We start from the raw sequence: 21953 nt of genomic DNA, 5'->3' as shown, positions 1-21953 counted from the left end.
CTTTTGTCAGAAACAGGCATTAATTAGTAGCTGCCAATGACAGTTGCATCAGCAGAAGGCAGTTTTAGTCCCTGCAAAAGAGTGGTCTAATCCACCTTCAGACCCTGTGCGTGGAAAATGTTGCTCAGATGATTGTTAACATGCTTGGTATGGAAAAGGCACCATAAACTTGGATTTAGGTCCTTCCATTATTGCCACCCTAGCTGATAAGCTAGGGTGGCACAGATTATTGAACCAGGGTTATGCATGCACAAAGTGGCACCACATATGCATGCAAGTGAAGCATTAATTTATAATATAACTAACAAATTGTGCAGGAGATGCTAACTTTCAGTGGTCAAAATTGTCTCAATAAGCATAATTCATCTATAGGTGCAGTATTTGAAAGATAAATTGTCACCGCAATAATATCTGGAATCTATATTTTTAAATGAGGTTATTAACCTTAATAAAAACAGATTGAATATGAATGTGTATCGATCTTAAATTCAAGCAAATGCAATTTTCCCTGAAAAACTCTATCATTGTACCATTGATTGAGATCATTGTTTCACTTTCCCTAAATTTATTAGTCATGCATCATTGAGAATCAATATTACACCATGGTTTCTAGCCAACAGTAGCCATCAGATCAGTCAGAAGTTTTTAGCTGTGACTGTACCCAATTAGAGTAGTTGGCCATTCTAGGGAAACTTTCCCACACTGAGCTACTCTAGATGCAGCTCAGTCTGATCCAAAAGTCTTTTGCACTTTCTTCTGCCCTTACTGCAAAGAGCTTGGTGTGGTATACAAGATCTCACCACCACCACCACCACCACCACACATTTTATCATTGCAACAACCGTTAGAGTTAGAATGAGTGAAGGACAGGTCCAAGGCCACCCACCGAACTGCATGTGGAAATTTTGAACTGGAGCTCTCCAATCTTAATCCAATACTGTAACCACTTTACCTGAACTATGGTATATACACCTGGCTCTTTGCATTTAGTTTTATGTCCTTTAAACCCTAAGCTCAGTCCTATATGCTAGAATGTGAGGCTGGCTTCTAAGGCAAACCACATTTATCCATATCATACTTCACTGGTTTGAATTAAATTTTAAACATTACTTTTTTATATTATGTTTTTTAAAAAAAGTAATATGTTAAAGAACATGCTGAACCTTTCAATTTTTTTTCTTTATTTAAAATAATACGTTCCAAACCAGTATGAAATATAAATGGGTATCTATGTTTCCAAACACTCTCTGGCTTCCTAGTTCCAGTTCTTTCTACTTCTCCCTCCTCCATTCCTTTTTTTCTTCCACTTGCCTTTCGTTTTATCCTTCCTCTATACCTTCTTTCACCTCCACTATCAATAGTATATGTCTCCTGAAGGATGTCTAGTTTATGCACTGTAGAATCCATCTCCTAATGCAGTAACTACCCTTTCATTTTCCATTTCTATTAGTTAAACTTATTATTACCATCAGGTATTAGTCAATGAGCTGTAATTAGGGAGGAAGTGAGAGATGAATACCTCTGAAAAGCTACACATTGAACCACCCCAATGCAATCTTTGCCAGCTGGGCTGGACCGCATATTGGTGAAAAGCAATTGGAAAACATCCATACATTTATCTGAAGAGAACATAAAGACTATGTGTGAGCAAACAACCAGATGATCTAGTGTTAAGGTGGGGGCGGGGAGTTCATTCAATTGAATTCATAGGAGTCATGGAAAATCTGGACAGATTGAATTGGCATTTCCCCACCTCTTCATATTTTGATTTTTTATTATACTGTTGCAGTTACAATATCAGCTATTACTACAAAAACAAAATATCCAGCATTTATCCATAGTTACTTTTCCAGTAAACAATAATAAATAAAGCAATACAAATAATAAGATATTCTATGAATACCTTCCACCAACTTATCCATTTCACTTAGTTCCAGACATTTTTAACAGCCATTCCTGGACAGATGGCAGCTGAGAGTTTTTCCACTATATAATCCCTACTGTGTTAGCAGCAGTCAATAAATTTGGCATGTGAAGCTCAATTAAAGTCTAAATTTAAGAATGTTTAGTGTGTAGAGTATAAAATGTCTTCATTCCCATTAACCATATCTCTCAACATTCCTCAAGGACCACAATTCTGTGAGTCACTGATCTGATCTCTGAGCCACAAAGTCACCTTTCTTCCTTGGAAGTATGACCCTGGAAAGTTATCTAATTCCCTGAGCCAGATTCATAGCCCGATTCACAACTCATGTGTGTTAGTGTAGTTGTATTTAAGACTTTTAAGTTTCAATGGATATGTATAATGCAACTAATAGTCATTTCATTTCCTCAAGATATTCTGGAAACTGAAGTTCTGCGTGTGCTTCTTGAGAAATCTCAGCACTATAATCAAACTTCAGTTCCCAGGATTCTTTGGGGATGGTGCGCCCTATAGGACGCACCATCCCATAAGGTGCACCTAGTTTTTTTGGGGGGAAATAAAGGGGAAAAAATATTTTTCCCCCAGGCGCAGGGTTGGGGCAGGGGAAACCCGAGCTTCCCCCGACCCCAGCCCCCAGAACAGGCAACTCTCCGCAAGCCACGGGAGCCCAGCGCCAAGCTCCCTCGCCTTGCAGAGAGCTGCGCCAAGCCTTGGCGCGCTGAGCTCAGCACCGCAAGCTTCAGCGTGCAGGCAGCTCTGCGCAAGCCGGGGGAGCCCTCTTGCAGCTTGCGCACAGCTACCCGAAGCCCAGGCGCGACTGCTCAGTGCACCCGGTCTTAGGGGTGCAGGCAGCTCTGCACAAGCCTTGGGAGCGCTCCCAAGGCTTGCGGATAGCTTCCTGAAGCCTGGAGAGGGAGAGGGGTCAGTGCGCACCGACCCCTTTCGCTCTCCAGGCTTCAGCGAAAGCCTGCATTTGCCCCATAGGACGCACACACATTTCCCCTTCATTTTTGGAGGGGAAAAAGTGCGTCCTCTAGGGCGAAAAATACGGTAAGCTAGTATAAAAATTATAGAAGTGTGGATGTGCCTTTCAGGCCTTGACTGTAGTTTCTTTTCCAATACTGTATGCAGTTTCCTTTTTTCATTTAGTTTAGCACACTGCACAATAATAAACAGCTAGCTTTGGATTTTTCCCTTCTTTGGCTTTCTATTCTTCTTCGTCTGCTTACTGTATAATTACTATAATGACTGCATAAGTCATTGCACATTTTACCAACTAGAATATGCACTTCAAGGCATAATTTAACATATTTTTCATGCTAATATTTCTTATCAAATTATAAAGCTCTCATAGGTTTATTGAGTTCTACTAACAATCCTCATGCAAACCTGCCTGTTATTTTTCTGTAATCACCATGCTGTGAAAATTGTTCAAATCATCATCAAATGTTAACTTTAACAAATTAAGTTTTTATTTTGAGTTAAATCCATATCTATTGTACTGTATAATTGCAATGTTAAATCCATATTTATTCCACGTCATAATTGTAGGGTTTTTGGAGTTGGAGAAATGCAAAAATGTCATATATATTGGGAAAAAGTAACAAATATATTCAGAGAAAGCTCAAGGGGACTGTGGAGCCTCTGGCTCCTTTTGTTCATCTACTGTTTATTTATGATTATTTCTCCTTTAGCTAGTTTTCACAAAGGGTTTATAGTTGGACAAATAGCTACAGTCCCTTCTATGTTTGCTGCTAATACTTTACTTATCAGGGGCGTGTATATTTTGCATTTATCTCATTTCCTTGCTCATGGAGCCTGGTGGTGGTGCTCTTCTGCTTTGGGGTTTTTAAATAGCTTTTCTCCCTATAAATCAGGCCTGGTTAACCTTTGGTCCTTCAGGTGTAGCTGGAATACAACTCCCATAACCTATAACTATTGGTCATGCTGGCTGGGGCTCATAGGTTATCTTCATTAAAAGAATCACAGGTTAGCCATCCCTGGAGACAGAGAGTTAAATAGCAAGGCAGCTGTCTGAGGAATTAAATTTAATTCCTCCGAACTGATTTTAGTTGTCCTGAAGAAAAAGATAAATTTTATTTTGCAAGAGAATGACCTGTTTCCCTCTTTGTCTGGCAGGGAATATAGATTTGTTTGCAAACTGTTTCATGAGGGGGCGAAGGATTAGAGTATCATTTAGATATCAAATGACATTAGGTCACAGGAACAGGAACTTCTGGAAAGGATTTAGTCTCCCCGTCTGATTGTAACTGAATGCTGATCCTAGGCAATGTACTGTATATAATATCCACCCACACAAAACCTGGCTTGTGAACTCTAGTTAGGTTACCTTAAATCAGCAGGAATATCCAAAGGGTTCCAGCAAGCTTATATTTCTCCAGGAAAATCTTATTGTTCCCTATACTCATACATAATATCCAGGGTTTGTGTAAAGTAACATTAATTGTATTTCTGTTGCAATATTAACCATTTTGTACATTCTTGGAGTAGCAGATGCTGTGATTTCCTGATCAAAATTTCTCCTCCCAAATGCTGATTGCTGCGCAAGGAGCAGCTAAGTATGTTAGCAGGTCTGACAGGGAAAGGGGCACAGAAGAAAAGGACTTAACACCTCTTTTCTATTAGCTCTTAAGAAATTCTCAGTCCCCTACAAATGCACTGCAGTTTTGTCTTTTAAGAAATGCCTTGAAACTGAACCACAGATCTTCCACATAATGTGTAGCTGGCTCTTATGCTGCCTTTCCAAAGGTTTCAGAATGGCTCAGTGTTCACACATATGCACTATACAGTATAATTTTCTTCTTCTTACTTTTAGATATTTGGGCTTTATGTCTATTTTTCTCAGATTGCAAGTTTCCCTGCTGATCTAGTTGCTCTTTAAAGGGATTTGTTGCTTGGATTGTTATTGTTTTAAGAACTTCATTAGTTGCTCTGAGAGGCGGTTGCCTGAAGTAGTGAGATATAAATCCTCTTAATAAATAAATACATATGTACACACTGCAGCAAAAATAGGAAGGCATAGATAAGCTCTGGCATTATCTATTACACCCTACAGTTTGAAAGCAATTACTGCTGTGGAAATAGCGCAGCATAGTGGTGTGCTGCAGTTTTCAATCCATCATGGTGATTGTCATTTTTCTCTTTTGCTAAGAACAAAAAAATCACACTTCAAAAGATAAGAAGCTTGAGCCTTTTGAGTTAATGTTTTATAGACCATAAAATAAATTATCTGTGAAACTACCAGTAATTAGGTCAGATCTCATGTGCCATGCAGAATCAAGCTGTACACAATAAATGTGAATTGTACAATAAAGTCACATATCAGACCATGAACTGCATTTACTGAGAAGCTGTGTTGCTTTGGGGCATAACATAATTAAGGCATTCAATGAAAACTGCTTAAGCAATGACACAGTCTGGTTGGAAATGTTTCACAAATGTTTTGATAAACTTTTCCACAACCTCATTATTATTGATATGCTAGATACTGTGGGAAATTAATGTGGAAGACTAGTGAGGAATTGGGTTTGGAGTGTAAATCTGGGTTAAGATGAATAGATGTTGTGAAACATATACTGTATTTGTATATGGAGTAGGATTAGCTGAGTTTCTAAAAACAGAAAAATGTGTAGAAATTCAGGCATTAGCTCTGTTTGGACATCACAACCAGCTACTGTTTCTTGTGGCAGGAACAAGCATAAGAGAGATTGGACTCACACAAGAGAACAGGAGAATGAAAGCTTTCACTTGGAATTACAGTTAACCATAATTTAGTGTTGTGAGCAAATGCTAACATGAAATTACTCTGAAGCTTCATAAGCCATTGTTTGAAGTTGGCTTGTTTCAACAAAGCACAGTACTCATCAGATATGAATATACAGTTGTGCAAGTCTATTATTGTATAGAAATTGTATGCTTGAAATAATCAAAATATCACACAGATTAACTTCTAGGAATTGATGTTTAAAAAGAGACAATTTTGATACTCACATTTTAATATTTATGTTCTTTGGTGCCAGCATCAAACATTTTAACTGAAAATGATTATATTATATTTTGGTTTCCCCAAGCTCTGTGGAAATCACCCCCGAACTCCCAGTGGAAAGTTCACTAGAAACCTTAAACTAATAGTTCAAATGCGGAAGGCAGGGGTGATCTTTGCTTTTAATAGCCCTTCAAATGTTATTTGAAGGTCCAGTCCAGGACCATTAGGTCCAGTCGTGGCCGACTCTGGGGTTGCAGCACTCATCTCGCTTTATTGGCCGAGGGAGCCGGTGTACAGCTTCCGGGTCATGTGGCTAGCATGACTAAGCCGTTTCTGGCGAACCAGAGCAGCACACAGAAACACTGTTTACCTTCCCACTGGAGTGGTACCTATTTATCTACTTGCACTTTGACATGCTTTTGAACTGCTAGGTTGGCAGGAGCAGGGACTGAGCAACGGGAACTCACCCCATCGCGGGGATTCAAACCGCCGACCTTCTGATCGGCACGTCCTAGGCTCTGTGGTTTAACCCACAGCGCCACCTGCTTCCCTTATGTCAGGTTTGCTTTGTACCAAATTGTAGGCTGAAGTTTTAACTACTGTACCAGGAATTTCCTTCAGTAAAGAGGATATGTGAATATTCTGCTGTTAGCTAAGCACTAGAAATGACACCAATTATTGTGTGGTAGAGAGAGTTTCTAGTGTATTAAACAGCAATAGAGAAAAAGGCTATTTTGAATTCCAGCAAATAGTCCATGCTTACCTCTTTTATCAGGTTCATAAATCTGGGTCCAAAACGCCACGGCTTATGTCTGTGACATTGCAGGGAGCTGACAGTCATTTGGGAGGCACGCTGGGAAGCCACTGCAACCATGTAAACAGCATCATACACCAGAGCTGCTTCTGTCTGGATGTGGGAAAATAGAAAACACTTTTAAGACAACATGTTCAGTCCCATCCCCTGGTTTCCCCTTCATTCATTCCAAAATATGAGCCCTGTGTCTAAGGCTTGTAGTACTCTCATCAGTTATCTGTGATTATGTAAGAGTAATGTCTAATTTTAGACATTTGTTTTCTGGACCAGCAAAACTTCTTTGGATCAGGCCCTTAGTGAGCAATTATACATTTAAACGACAGAGGTTTGTTGAGTCTATAAGACCAATGGATAGAGTTAAAGACTCATCTATTTAATGAGACATATTATTATTTATTATAAAACTTCACACACTGCAAATCTTTTGGGAAATTAATAGATTAATTCTATGCTTCATTGACCTACTTACACTACTTATAAATACTAGATAGTTTAGCAATCAAATGTGATCTGAATTTACTACAAGGTCTTAATATAGTACAGATCTGTGATCATTGTTGGCGCACAAATTAGGATTGGCATAAAATCAATAGCTTTGTTTGAGAATAAATTTAAAGTCTTAACTTATTGTGAGCAGTGCTTCCCATGTAATCTTTCAGATCTAGGACCCGGCTTTAACCACAAACTACAAATGGGAGCCACTTTTAAATTGTTTACTTATAATAACCATCATAAAAACCTAAGATGACCCCTCCTGGATCAGACCGAAGGCTCATCTACTCCTGTTCTTATAGTGGCCAACCATATGTTTTTGGGAAGCCTGCAAGCAAGACCTGAGTGCAACAGCACTCTCCCCACTTTCGGCTCCTAAAAACAGTTATTCGGAGGCACACTGCCTCTGCAAGTGGATGTAAAACCTAGGTTATTATGGCTTTATCCCCCATCAATTGGTTCAATCCTCTTTTAATGCCATCCAGGTTGGTGGTCATCACTACATCCTGTGGGAGCGAATACAATACAGGTAACTAGCAACTTACACACATTTAACTTGTGCACATTTAGCTGCACACGCCTGACAATTTAAAAAATGAAAAATAAAAAGGGGGCAGTCATCTGGGACAAAAAGACTTTAGCAATCCCACCTGCCATTAAACCCTATGTGTTTTAACTATATACGGTTTTGGCTTTACAGGGAATCCCTGAAACATAATCCCAGCGTAAGTTGAGAGTTGCCTGTATTTTAACTATGCACTCTTTGTGGAAATACTTCCTTTTGCCTGCTTGAGTATTCCAGTATTGTACTTCACTGGACAACAATGGGCTCTAATATTATAAGAGAGGATTTACTTTCTTCACTTTATAATCTTATACACCTCTGTCATGCGCCTTCTTACTCATTTCCCCCCTAAACTAAGAAACCCCAAATGTTGTGTAACCTTTCCTCATAGTGGAGCTGCTCCATCTCCTTGATCATTTTGATTGCCCTTTTCTGAACCTTTTCCAGCTCTACAATATCCTTTTGGAGGTGAAGCGACCAGAACTGTACACAGCATTCCGACTGTGCTTATACAATACATTTGTGTAACAGCTTTATGATATTGGCAGTTTTATTTTCAGTCCCTTTCCTAATGATTGCTAGCATTGAGTTTGCCTTTTTCACAGCTGTTGCACACTGAATTGACATGCGAGCAGAGTCATCCTGCACAGAAGAAGGGTTGGCAATAGATGTAGCTTGTCACTGTACATGAGGAAGAGCTACACCTGCTGAAATTTCCAACAGTCAAAGGCACAAACGTATTATTTATTGGGTTGGACTAGATGATCTTCAGGGTCCCTTCCAACTCTACATTTCTATGATTTATTAACAATCCTAAGGCTCCAGTTCTATACACACACGTGCCTTTGAGTAAGCCTCATGTATTTAGTTAGTGGGGCTTATTCTGAGTATACATGCATAGGAGTGTACTGTAAAAGACAACTATAAACCTGAAATAAATCACCACCACAGCATAAAACCTCCAGCAGAAGAGATGAAAAGCAGTATAGCAAATATTTTAAGCAACACCAGAAAACATTTTTAACAGGTTTTCAACAGACATTAAAATAAAAAAAGTCTTCATTAAGCAGCTGAAAGACCACAGAGCAGACACCATTTTCTTCCAACATTGTGGACAGAAAATGGACATTGTGGATATAGTGGACAGTGCTCTTTCACTTACAGTCATCATGCCATCTAGGAGACCTGTCTCTGGCTTGGGTGGTGCCTGTAGCCGTTCCATTGACCACTTCTCAATAACTGATGACACTTGTGGATTGTCAATGTTGAGTAAGCGAAATCCAGTCATATTGACTCCGCTGTATCTGTAGGGTTCCAGGTCTAGTGCAAACAAATCCTAAATCATCAAGGTTTCATTTTGGGGGGAAATAAAGGAATAGATTGTATTAATGATAAAAGGAACCATCCTATATATTGAGTCAAGCCAGTAGCCTAGTAGTGCAAACCTAGAGTAGCAATGGGTTTCAAAGCCATGGCTCGTGAACCAAGGAATTGTTTTTTCCTAGCCTTGTACTGTTTTTCCTTGATCCCAAGCTCACCAAAAATGGCATTCATTATAAAATCTGAATAGCTTTGATCTGAGTAGGATTTATTTTCCCCACCTTGACTTTAAGCTCACCAGACTCCAAGCTCACCAGAAATGACATTCATTATAAAATCTGAATAACTTGGAGCACAGTAGGATTTATAACATATCTCATGTTTGATTTGTTGGAACATAAAACATTAGATGCTCACAACATTATTTTATAAGCAAGTTTCAGTGCAGTACCTGGTATTGATTTATATTATCCCAGTAATAATGTTACAGCTATTACAAATGAAAAGAAAAGAAAGAAAAGCTTGAAAAATTGGCTGGTCAATGTTAAGAAAACTTTCCAGCCCTGAGAATGAAAAAAGCTTACAGCAGTGTGATGAACAACACAGTTTTAGTACTTATGAGCACCATATTTCTGCTGCCTTGCCAGCTTTGGTAACATGCAGTCACTGTGTCTGATATATGTTTCAAGCTGGTGAAGAAGTAGTTCTGTGTGCATTAGAAGTTTGCAAAGCAGGGGTATAATGGAGGCCTTAAGTGATATTATTTTTGTGACACATTTCATAAGCAATGTCATGGACCTCCCAAAAAGTGTGAGACACTTGTCAGGATTTGTTTCAAGGAAAAAGTATTGTTGATGCTGATATCAACAGTCTTGTGAAGAAACATTGTCAATCTCTGGAAGGATTTCAGTCACACTATTAAAACTTCACAATGTTTACAATACCGCAATTGCTTCTTTAACTTATAGGATACAAAGCAAAATCTTGCTAGTTTTTCCTATGGAAGGAAAGATTGCATGAGCTAAAATGTGTTTAATTGGCTTTACGCAACAACAAAGTGTCTCACAAGGGATGACAAATTAGTTTCCTTTCTATATACCTCCTATGTCTTCTAGAACACAGCTAAAAATGTGTCACCTTAAGTATTTTTTATTTAGGAATATTTTTGCCTAGCCTTCATCACATAGCAGTACTAGGGTGGGGTAGCATGACTCTAGCACATTAACATTTCCACTAACACAGAGAAGCACTCTAATGAGTTAAATAAGATGCCCTAATTTTTAATAGTCTATATTTGGTTCTCTCCATTCCCTCTCCCCCCCCCCCCCATTTCCTTAGATATGGTTTTGAAGTATGGATTCACAGGCATACAATTCTATTTTCCCCTATGCAGCACAGAGAAATGAGAGTGGGGTGGAAATAGGTTTGGTGAGTGTGACAGATATACTAGGCCACCTCTATTGCAAGATGGCTTTGCTATCAACAGTAATACAGTTAAGAAGCACTTTTCATCTATAATGGTTGGCACACAGATCATAGGGGATGAAGGTCTTTAGCTACTACTGCTGTAATGGATACAAATTTATCAAAATGTCTTACCAGGGTTGTAAAAAAGTAGTGATAGTATTCAGTCATCATTCCCATGGAGAGGATCTGTTGAGAAAGCAGATTGGGAAGGAGATAAGCCAGAGAGAGAAGCACAACACAAATAATAAGCAATCTGCACGAGAAATTATGAGCATATTTGTATGGCCAGTGACTGCAGGGCTTATATTGCTTTTGCAGATCTACAGAATAGCACGGTGCTGTATGTGGTGCTGAGGGATAATAGCCTCATATCTAGATTGTGCCTTATCTTACTTTCCTTACCTGTATGCTAGTTTAAAAAATGGAAATGGGAAAGTGAGGTTTTATTTTTCAGGGAACAGGGGTTTGGGACAAGATTTCAAACTCTGGAGTGGAGAATTGTCAGATAAAACATATTTGGTACATTTGTGCGGGTAGGTTTCTGGTTTGTACATAATCAGCAGCATAGAAATCAGCACTAGTGAATGAAGGAATAGTGGTATGCTTTGTTTTTAACACATGTTGCTGCTTCCCCACTGTAAGGTTGTACTCCCTGTCCATAGCCCCCAATTCTCCTTCTGAGGGGAGAGCTATGGGGAAAGCAGACAGACATATTCTGGAACTCTGGATGAACCAGTACCTCCCCACCCCTTCAACAACAGCAAAAGACTTTCAGGTATTGTCATTTTTACTGAGCATATTTATTCGATCATGGAACTCAAGGCAGCATGCACGGGGCTTCCCAAAGGGCCCTCCCTCTAGACCAGGCTTCCTTGACCTCAGCTCTCCAGATGTTTTTGGCCTACAACTCCCATGATCCCTAGGTAGCAGGACCAGTGGTCAGGGATGATGGGAACTGCAGCATCAAAACAGCTGGAGGGCCGAGGTTGAACCTGCTCTAGACACCGATCAGCCCCAGGCCCCCAGGCATGCTTAGCTACAAGATGGAGGCGTCATATGCCTTCAGACCATGCACTAGCCAGTCAAAGTCTTACCAAATTGTGATTATGAATATCGTAATATTCTGATTTAGAATGAGAATATCAACAACAACAGCAGCAACAACAACAACACAATGGTAACTGCTCCAAGCCAAGACTTGGAAGCAGCTTATAATGTCCTTGTCTCTACTCGGGGAGTGGGAAGGGTATGGTAGAAACAAGCTTCATCAAGGTGATAATGCTTGATTTGTGAAACAGAGTCAGTTCCAAGCTACAGAGTAGCAGATAACAGCTGCTGTTGTATTCAAGTGCTCCCCGTATAGTATGAACTCATATTGCTATCCTGGGGTGGCCTCCTTCTGCGCACAAGCTTTTAGTGTAAATGTACAGCAATAAATTTGACAGAGTAGCCAAAGAAATTGTTCTTTAAATGTTGAATGCCTATGGAGAATTGATTGCTCGAAGGAGCCACAAAAAAACTAAAAGAATGATTAGGCATAGCTTTCAAGGCTTAATATGTTTCAGATCTATGTAACTTAAAAGAAACTCTCTGTGGGAGGTGCAACTTTCCCTGAGAATGAAAATAACACCTTTAGTGGTCATACACTCATAGCCACATCCTGACTCAACAGCACAGCTAGCAAGCTAGAACCTCAAGAAAGTGGTTGGCTTTGCAGTACATGCCACCACCTCTTCTCTCAGGTCAAAGATGATTACTAACCTCTGCAGCCTTCCATTCTCTCTGGCAGGCTTCCTTCAAGCCCCCTTTTTAAGCCTTTCCTCCAAATCCAGAAATGTTGTCGGCAGAATACAGAATAAAAGTCTTGAGGCTGATAAATTAACTGGAAAATGCAGGTGTCTGACTCCCACTAACTTTGAAACTCAGATCAAAAGACACAAGCTTAGCATGCTTAGATGGTTCAGTTTTCATCACTAGTAAATTCTTTCCGTAGAATTTTTTGGTTCAAAGAATTTAAGAATATCACAGACTGAGCAGAGTTATAAGATCTGTTGACTGAACAGCTTGGTGATATCTGTTGGTATAGATACCACCAGCCAATTTTCTCCAGATCATAGAGGTTACAAACTCCATCAAAGAAGTATTAGATACGAATTCAATGTTGTCCAGGGCTTTACTTAATAACATGAAATCATATCTCCATTACAGATAGGATTCAAGCAAAATATCATCTCTCCCTCAGCTAAAAAATACACACACACACCCAAAACGACCATCCATAATATTCTGCTGTATGACGTATAAAGGCTTCAGATTTCCAGGCTATAATCATACTGAAAATGGAATTCTCTCTCTGCAGTTTACCCTTGGGGGAAATTCAAGCAGCTATACTTATAATTACTTACTGCTTTTTCTTGCTGTTTGAATATGACAAGGGTAGTTATTCTTTGGTCACAATATGTCACATCAGACAGAAGTGGCCGTATTAGCCCTTGACTAGAAAAACTGAGCAGAAAATTAAACTTTCTCAGGTGAAGAAAGAAATAATATTCTGAGGAGAGAAAGCAGTTGTGGGAGGAGGTGGTTTGAGATTTTAATCTGACAACATGTTGTGTTTCCATAATACTAGAGGAGGGAGGAATACTGTTATTAACCTTTCTAATATTCCAACTCTGGGCAACCCAGCTACTCTCCAGATTTCTCATTGCCTCACTGGGCTATCAGCTTCTTACCAATTTTTTTGTTCTATTTCTTTCTTACTTAATCACCTATAATCAAAAAGCTTCTCGGGTTTCCCCCAGCTCTGACAACTTCCCAGAAAGATACAACAGTGGTGTCCCTCATGAACACTAAACCCTAAACAAAGAATAAACTCCATAGAGTTGTTTCCCCAGATAAGCACAGGTTCTAATCTATACTTGATTCATCTAATCCAACTCTGCTTTGCTAATTGCATGATCTTCATCACCCAAATAGGGCTTCAGTATTCTCTATCCTGGGAGAAACTGCCTGATACTGGGAAGCAGGAGTGGGTGGGTTAAAGGTGGAAATGGGATTTGCTGAGCTCAGGTGATGCTAAAGGGGGATCATTAACCTTTTTCAGCCGTGGGCCAGTCTACCATCCCTCAGACTATGTGGGGGGCCGGACTATATTTTGAAGAAAAAAAATAATGAACGAATTCCTATGCCCCACAAATAACCCAGAGATGCATTTTAAATAAAAGGACACATTCTACTCGTGTAAAAGCACGCTGATTCCTGGACTGTCTGCAGGCCGGATTAAGAAGGCGATTGGGCCGCATCAGGCCCCCGGGCCTTAGGTTTCCTACCCCTGTGCTAATAGTTCTTGTGACTCTACCCTTTATGAAGGCTATGCTATACATGAGATCCCCCACAACTTTTGAGGCAGAAGAAAGGTGGTATCAAAGATACATCAGAAGTCTCACTGTGAATTGATGAAAGGAAGATATTACCTCTGTGGGCCTTCTCAGTAGTGGCGCCCACCCTGTGGAACACCCTCCCATCAGATGTCAAGGAAATAAACAACTATCTGACTTTTAGAAGACATCTGAAGGCAGCCCTGCTTAGAGAAGTTTTTAATGTTTGAAGTTTTATTCTGTTTTTTTTAGAAATAATAAATTATTATAAATTATTATATGTGACAGGGAGAAGAATTTTCATGTCGTGATAAAAAGACACCCTTGAAGAAAGAATAGAGGACCAAGGTTTGTTGAAAGAATATACCTATGTGAAACTGTAATGCTGCAATCCTACACAAATTTCAAAGAGGTAAGCCCTGTTGAGCACAGTGGGAATAATTTCTTAGAAAACTTTTTACAGCTTTCATGTACAAGAAACATCTAATTATCTGCACACAGGCAGCAGAAGACAAAGAGATGTGTTTGGGCATGAAATGCCAATCCAATCCAAGGCCTTACACGTATGTGTTGTTGTTTAGTTGTGTCTGATTCTTTGTGACCCCACGGACCAGAGCACACCAGGCACTCCTGTCTTCCACTGCCTCCCGCAGTTTAGTCAAGCTCATGTTAATAGCTTCAAGAACACTGTCCAACCATCTCGTCCTCTGTCGTCCCCTTCTCCTTGTGCCCTCCATCTTTCCCAACATCAGGGTCTTTTCCAGGGAGTCTTCTCTTTCATGAGGTGATTTATTGGAGCCTCAGCTTCAGGATCTGTCCTTCCAGTGAGCACTCAGGGCTGATTTCCTTAAGAATGGATAGGTTTGATCTTGCAGTCCATGGGACTCTCAAGAGTCTCCTCCAGTACCATAATTCAAAAGCATCAATTCACACATATGTAGGCTATGCTAATCTTAATTTGAGCAGGAATTGTGGGCATTCTACTCATAGAAGGCCCAATCATTCATTCTTCCTCGAATAATCACATTATCACAGGATCCTGGTGGGCAGGGGTGGCAACTTAAATAAAATATGGTGGGGGGTGATTGGCAATGCCCATCAACAGTGCACCAACTTGTGCACTGTGCTGGGCTTATAAATTTTAGGAGGGAAGTTCCTGTTCCTAACCTCTGGTGACTGCAACATAATTACAATCACATACACATAGTCAGATATACACATTTGCACTTCAGCCTACCATGCATGCTATTCCTGCAGGATGTATCTCAGCACAATAGCAGATCAGGTGCTAAAGAGCTTTACAGCCTGATTTGCTTGGTTGGGATCCTAACCCAGAACAACTATATGGGAGAGCTAAGGAAACTCTCAGTTTAGAGAGCTTACCCTCAGCTGCTGGTTCTGACTTCTACACACGTACAGGACATCATTAAAAGCTGAAAGAGCCTCTCCAGGCACAGGGTAGGTAACCTTTGAAATCTTCCACATGTTCATAGCCTTTAAATCGGCTTTTGAGAGATGTTCACACAGGTTTTGCTTGGGCAAAAGAGGCTCAAACAGAATCCCACTGTTGAAAAATAGCTGCTCAACACAGTGATAATGAGTCAAAATCTAATCCACCTGAATGCGGTTTTATTGCTTCCCAGAAGCTGAAAAGCAGATGGCATGATAACTTTGATAGAAACAAATGGGCATTTTCTTCCTTCTTACCTGTTTAAGGATTTCTGCTGCTGTTTCATGTGAGCAATCAAATATCACATAGAACTCTTTGCCCTTCTTCATCTCCTTGAGTAAAGGCCGGGCATCTTTATTCCCAGAGGGCAACTGCCGGATTTTGATTTTAATGTTGTATCTAGAAGGGGCTTTGATGAGTTCTTGCAGGCGAATTAGACCTGGAAAATGACACCCAATCATTCAAATAGCTGCTCTGTGCAATGAATCTTCACTGTCATTTAGACTCAACATTTAATTTCACCATTCCGCAATATATTTCAAATTTACTCCATATAAAAGCTTAATGTGTTAGCATATCATTTATCAGATCTTTCACTGGTGAAGCTTAAGGAGTTTCTTTTTGCTTTATGGGCACCTTCACCCAGGAAAAAAACATACCCTGAAAATCTATTTAGAAACTTTTTTGGTACATAATTGTTTACTTATTAAAATTATACCACACCCTCCTCCCAAAAGAGCACAGGGCCTCTTTCTCTGAGCCTCAGATCACAGTATCCTTTAATATTAAACAAGTCACACTCTGAAAACCTAGCATTTAATTTACATTAAAGATCAGTAAGCAATGAAATAATAAAGAAAGTGCAATGAAAGGCCTTCCCTTCTGTTTTGTGGATCACATGTTTAGTGAAAGTGGATTGCTGTGACTCTTGGCACTATGCAAGCATTTTGTGGTCAACTTCTATGTGGTAAGAGAACCAGCCAGGAATCCAAAGACAGGTCCAGTTTAGCAAGGTGTTGAGATGAATGCTGGTCTGATATTTCAGCCAACATTTAATTTGCACCCTCCCCTCCATGAATGGTCAAATGGAAACTGGGGAGGGTTGTGTTCTCTGTCTGTTTTCTGTTTCCTTGAGTCAGCATTGTGAAATGGTGGAGTGGAATATCTGTTTGATTTTAACTTCTTGTCTTTCCCAGCTTTAAACTTCTCTGTCACATTGTTGGAGGGCTATAAAATGATTCTCTTTGCTCCATGTAGTTTATCAGCCCAGCTGTGTTTGCTGGAGTTACTGGACACTCCAGATAAAGCCGACAAACTTCAAAAAGCCATTTAAAGCATTGTTCAGATGTGAGACATGTGACCATGGTGGCCAACGTCAAGACTCAGACAAAAATGGAACCAGGAGGAGTTGGGGAGAGGCAACCCCCCCCCCACAGAAAGTTAGCCATGTGCCCAAAACTCAAGTAGCTGGTGTAGGAGTGCAGTGGCTGTTGCTAGCTGGGCCTAAGGGAGAAACAAGAGGGCATAGAAGCAGAAGTGGTTGCAAAAATATCCATTCTAGAAAACCCATTGAAACAAATGGATACTGAGTAGTGTAGAATAATCAGTCATATATAACCAACATGCTCTAATTAATGCATGAAGGGGTTAAAACCATAGAGTAAGCTGTCCTGCCAGGCTTAGTTAGGTCACTCTTCTCAACTTGGGAATAAGGAGTTCTAAGATGGTTGCTCCAGCTTAGCTGTGCGGCTTAAGCAAGTCTCCTTTATGTTTCTATACAAATAATTTAGAAACAGCCACCTTTTATAACCTACTTTTTATTGCTTGTGTTTTCTAACTGCTTTATGGGAAAGCACATGAATCTGACCTTTGAAGAGTTTGTAAATAAACCTTTTTTTAACTTAACAAATGTGTGGTCTCTTTCTATGCTAAGGGTAATTTAGGAAGCAACTTAGAAGAGGATATTTTAAAGGTCTAACAATCTACACTTTACTTTGCTGCATATTTTGTGATTTTAAATCTCTGCTGCGGTTCTCTCACTAAGAGTGCTTGCACCAAACCTGGAAATTCTCCCTTTATTTGCATATCTTTATCTTTAACCAAATCAACAAGTAGCAATAAGTGTAGAACTGAATAGCAAAGGGATGCCTATGGTATCACTATCCAGAGCCCTGAAGGTCAGCAGACAGAACACACCTGCCAGTTTCCTAAGCCTTCACCTCTCTTGAAAATAGAACTATCTTTCAACCTGTCCTGAGTTGAATAATTTGGCCATGGTTGACAAAAACAGTCACTGTCCTGTAATGCAGAAATCAACGGGGTGGGGGTGCAGGATGCTGGATTCCATTGACTTGAGTCAGGTGTATTGCACAATCCTATAATTATTCAAAAGTATGCCCAACTTGATTCAGACATACTTCCTAGAAAGAGTGCTTACAAATATATTCCAAATCTGTTTATATCCAAATATGGGTGGAGGATCAGGCTGCAAATATTTAAAATACAGTAGGTTGCTGTCTGTTGAGGTCAATAGGTAAATAATCCTCTGCTTTAAAAAAAGACATTCAAGAGTTTCTTTTGCACCCTCTGTCCAGTTATGTACAAAATTTGTTTACTCATTCATACACATAAACACACCCTTATGATGTTCTCCAATGAAGCCAAAGGATAATGGGGCTGTTTAGAAAAAGATATTGAATTAAAGCAGGAATCGCCTAAAAGCCCTTTTGACAAATGGTAATTTTGAAAATGAATCATCAGCCTGCCAGCACATTTGATTTACTTCCTGTGCAAACCTACTTAGCATCTCTGGCATTAGAAGTGCACTAATAGAATGCAAGCTGAAGTATAAAGCAGCATAAAGTATCACCCTATTTCCTCTGATGTGAAGTGGTGATTGCTATGCTGCGAGCTATTGGCTCTAGCTCAAGGCCTCGCATTGCATGAGGAAAATTGACTTTTTTCCTTGGTAGACTGATTCTCTCCTTTCAGTTTTTAAGCATCCACAAACCAATACAGAATATGAACCATTATGATTATTCAAGTGGAAATTGTAGTAGCACAATACAAAGCATAGTTTGGCTGCTAAAAGGGAGGCCTCAAACTGCAATATTCAGGTTCACAGGCTTCCTGAAAGGACTTTTTATACAGTTGATGAGCTAGCAGAGGGAAGCTGGCTGTAAATCCACAGCTCAGCTGTATTAAGCAGCAAAGAACCCGGTTCAGCCACTGTGACACAAGTTACATTAACAGAGAAAAATGGGGCTTCAGGCACAATAATTTCAGGTGTAATTTCCGTTTACTGATAAGAACTCTTTGGCTCAAAATGATCCCTTTGTCATATACTGTCCTGTGGCAGCAAAAGTCCCATAATAGCTACCGGTGAGTTTTAAGGAAATGGAATTGATTAAGGAAAATGTCTGATCCACAACTGATGTTCAGAAAACACGTGGCCATCTATATATATACTTGCATTCATGTGCAGTGGCAAGAAAATATTCCACAAAGGAAAAGTAGAGAAAATTGAGAAAATATATACATTCGGTCTCTTTTTTGATATAAAGTTGATAAATAATAATAAACAACAGTGTGTTTTAAAAATCGTTGTGATGCCTACCTGTACTGTCTTCGTATACTACAGTTATTATCTTCCAGTTGTAATATAGCACCAAATCCAATACTGCTCTGCTGATGGCTGCATAGTCTGGGTAGAGGTTGATGTAAAAGGAATCTTTGTTATCCACTGTAGGATGTTTCCATCGGGTCTGTATATGTGGAACTTCAAGTGCATTGCAGATAGATTGTACCGCACTGACTGATGAGCTGTGAGATGGTCCAAAGAGGGCAGCTACCCCAAGAGCAAGCTGATCACATGCTGTATGAGAGAAGGATAATGAAAAGACCAGTTATGCTGTAGGACCATTTTACTCTTTTGCTCCTTTGTCTAACTGAATTGGTGGAATTGCTGAATTTGGGGGGAAATGAGTTCAAAATTGGGGGGGGGGGGAGAAGCAAGGGCCAGCTCATCAAAACTTTATACCATCATTGTTTTCAACTACACAGATGGGATACAGCCTATTACAAAACCCCAAGAACTTCAGATAAAAATGCAAGGGTTTCACTTCATTACTTTTAAATAGGGCTGACTTCAAATCCCTCAGTCACAATTGTGAGACATTCAGGAGCCCTGAGCTGTTCTAGTAATGTATTCACCCAATGAAAGTCTTATGAATTATGATGCATGGCACTGTGACCATAGATACATTTCATTGCAATAGGCACAGCAAGGATTTCCAAGCTACCTGACAAATTGCTATCCAAGGGTGTTATAGTTTGTTAATTTCAAGGCAAACACTCATAGAGGATAAAGGGTACTATTATTCATGGTGACACTTTATGTTGTGAGATGTACTCATTTTATGTGGACCTTTGAGGAAAGCAAAGATGGAACTAGAGATTTGCACATTACACTAATATTTATCATGCATTGAATCATTTTTTAAAAGTGAGAATTCTAGTAATGTGAAATCAAAATAATATTTTACATGTTGATTTCATCCGAGTCCCTGATAAAATGCAAATTATAAGAAAGACTGGAGTCATTTTAATATCCTTGAAATAGCATGTATGATTCATGCTTAAATTTGCTTCTTTCATGATAAATTATAATATATTGAGGAACAAATAAGAGAAATTCCTTACTGTTAAACTCCTGGGGTAAAAACCTCAACAACTTAAAAAAGCTCAACAACTTTGGGGTAAAATCATAAAAAAGGTCAACAACTTCAATCCTAAAAAAGTCACAACTTTGGTTGGCCCTCAAAGCCCTTCACTTCATCAAATCTGACCCTCTTTGTAAAATGTTTGGACAACACTGGATTGCATTAAGACACTTAAAGGTATTGCTGATGAATACTCTACCACTGAGCATCTAAGGAAGTGGTGTGCAGAGTCAGAGCCCAAGTGGGCCCATCACCCCTTTTCTCTCAAATTCTCTATTCCTCTGCTTCTGCTGTTGCAGAAGGGACAGACCACTCTTGCAAGAGGCCTGAATGGATCACTTGCAAATTGCTTTTGAAATTAGGCTGAGAGCCACATGAAATTAGACTGGGGGCTACATGTGGGCGGAAAGGTGCAGTTTGCCCACTGCTTTATTTTAAAGGTAGTAAGAAGATCACTTAAGAGCCATCCGACCAATGAAAATGAAACCATCCCAAAAGTGTCCTTTTCTGAAAGCTATGAGCCTGTTCTGGCTTTGAAACTGGGACCAAAGCAGATGTTCTGAACGGTTCTACAGTCAAACAGTGAAGAACTTTGCACGGCCAGCCTTGCCATTAGAAATTGGAAGAGGCAGTTGATTTGGGATGTCATGCTTTATTGTTGTATGCTTAGCCAAAGGAGAGGTACTTTGGGGATTTTCTTCATCAGGTACCAAAATAACTTGGTCAGCCTTTGGGACTACACATCTTGACTCTGCCTGGGGTAGCTCCATTTGCGGTTTTGTCTGAGACAAAAAAATGTCCTGTGTAGCATCTAGTAAAAGACTGTGTGCATGTGTGTGTCACCATGCACTCAACTGCAACTCTAATCACAATTATCACATCTATATAAAGCTACCTGAAGTGGCTTGAATGGCAGTAAACGATGACTGCATTTCAACCTGGATACATCCTTCATCTACTTGCATCAAGTCAACCCTTATTCTCAGCTTGCCAATGTAGTAATATGGATTTTATCAGCTCAGGCAACTGGCCAACAATGAGAATCTAACTAAGAGGTGAAAGCAAACAGGGTTGATTATCATCTACTATGGAAAAGTGGTCAGAGAAATTGATGGTATGACCTTAGTCCCATTATGTTATGTTTTAAACTTTTAATATAGTTGTTGTTATTATTTGTTTAGTGGCCTCGGTTTACATATGCTACCTTCCACAATATAATTTGCAAAAATGAGGTCCCCACAAGAAGAGTACACTAAATTTAGAGAAAGTAAAGGCAGGTGGAAGAGGAGAGACAAGGTAACAAGGGATGTGGGATACGACTGTCTGATCATGAAGTATTCATACTTTATTCCACAGGGATTAGAATTTTTTAAGCAATTTATTAAATTGTTCCTCAGGATGCCAGACAAGCAAGCATTTAATCCATTTATCTTTTTCTGAAGAAACAAGGCATGTCTGACACCATCTAATCTACATGCAGACCAGAAGTCCTGCCTCATCAAAAAGCCCACTTGGGACTGTTGATTTTTCTTAGGCACAACTAGTCATTCACCTCTTAGAGGCCTTCTTGACATATATCATATAAATGGTAATTTATCTCATGGTCCTTTGAAATAAAGACCTGTACATTTTCTGATGGAACCACATGTGGCATCAGAGTCATGAATTACTAAGAAAGGATTCAGAATGCACTCTGCAAATGTATTCACTACATAACAGACTTCAGTTTCTGAGAATCAAATAGGTTTACTAGCAAATAGGTTTATGAAACCGTCTACCATGCTGCTGCTACTCACATAAACTTATTACAACCTTGA

The 21953-nt window shown here is 39.6% G+C and overlaps 1 protein-coding gene and 1 long non-coding RNA gene across 25 annotated transcripts in view; one reads left to right on the top strand and one right to left on the bottom strand.

Annotated features, from left to right (window-relative positions):
- The window catches only part of GRIK1 (glutamate ionotropic receptor kainate type subunit 1), a 151808-nt gene that overhangs the window by 42478 nt on the left and 87377 nt on the right, over window positions 1-21953 (bottom strand). For all 4 annotated transcript variants that reach the window (XM_081907991.1, XM_081907993.1, XM_081907992.1 and 1 more), the window contains exons 3-7: window positions 19032-19289; window positions 15673-15854; window positions 10721-10774; window positions 8964-9137; window positions 6694-6837 (exon numbers count right to left, since the gene is read on the bottom strand). In XM_081907991.1, coding sequence (XP_081764117.1) covers window positions 6694-6837; window positions 8964-9137; window positions 10721-10774; window positions 15673-15854; window positions 19032-19289 — 812 coding nt within the window. The remainder of the gene's footprint in view (window positions 1-6693; window positions 6838-8963; window positions 9138-10720; window positions 10775-15672; window positions 15855-19031; window positions 19290-21953) is intronic.
- LOC309368213 overlaps window positions 1-21953 on the top strand; it is a 148246-nt gene that overhangs the window by 58715 nt on the left and 67578 nt on the right. For 11 of the 21 annotated variants that reach the window (XR_014167623.1, XR_014167625.1, XR_014167626.1 and 8 more), the window contains 2 exons: window positions 14254-14377; window positions 16673-17032. The exons of 6 other annotated variants lie outside the window; for them this stretch is intronic. This is a non-coding gene — a long non-coding RNA (uncharacterized lncRNA). Of the gene's footprint in view, window positions 1-14253; window positions 14378-14828; window positions 15424-16611; window positions 17033-21953 lie in introns of those variants that run through there. 4 more of the 21 variants (XR_014167628.1, XR_014167636.1, XR_014167637.1 and 1 more) reach the window with 4 other exon arrangements.

The sequence above is a fragment of the Podarcis melisellensis genome (genome assembly GCF_964234715.1).
Source record: "Podarcis melisellensis genome assembly, chromosome: 4".
In the NCBI taxonomy this organism is placed as follows: domain Eukaryota; kingdom Metazoa; phylum Chordata; class Lepidosauria; order Squamata; family Lacertidae; genus Podarcis; species Podarcis melisellensis.
Note: the sequence above shows the minus strand (reverse complement) of the source record. Positions and strands in the feature narration are given on the sequence as shown.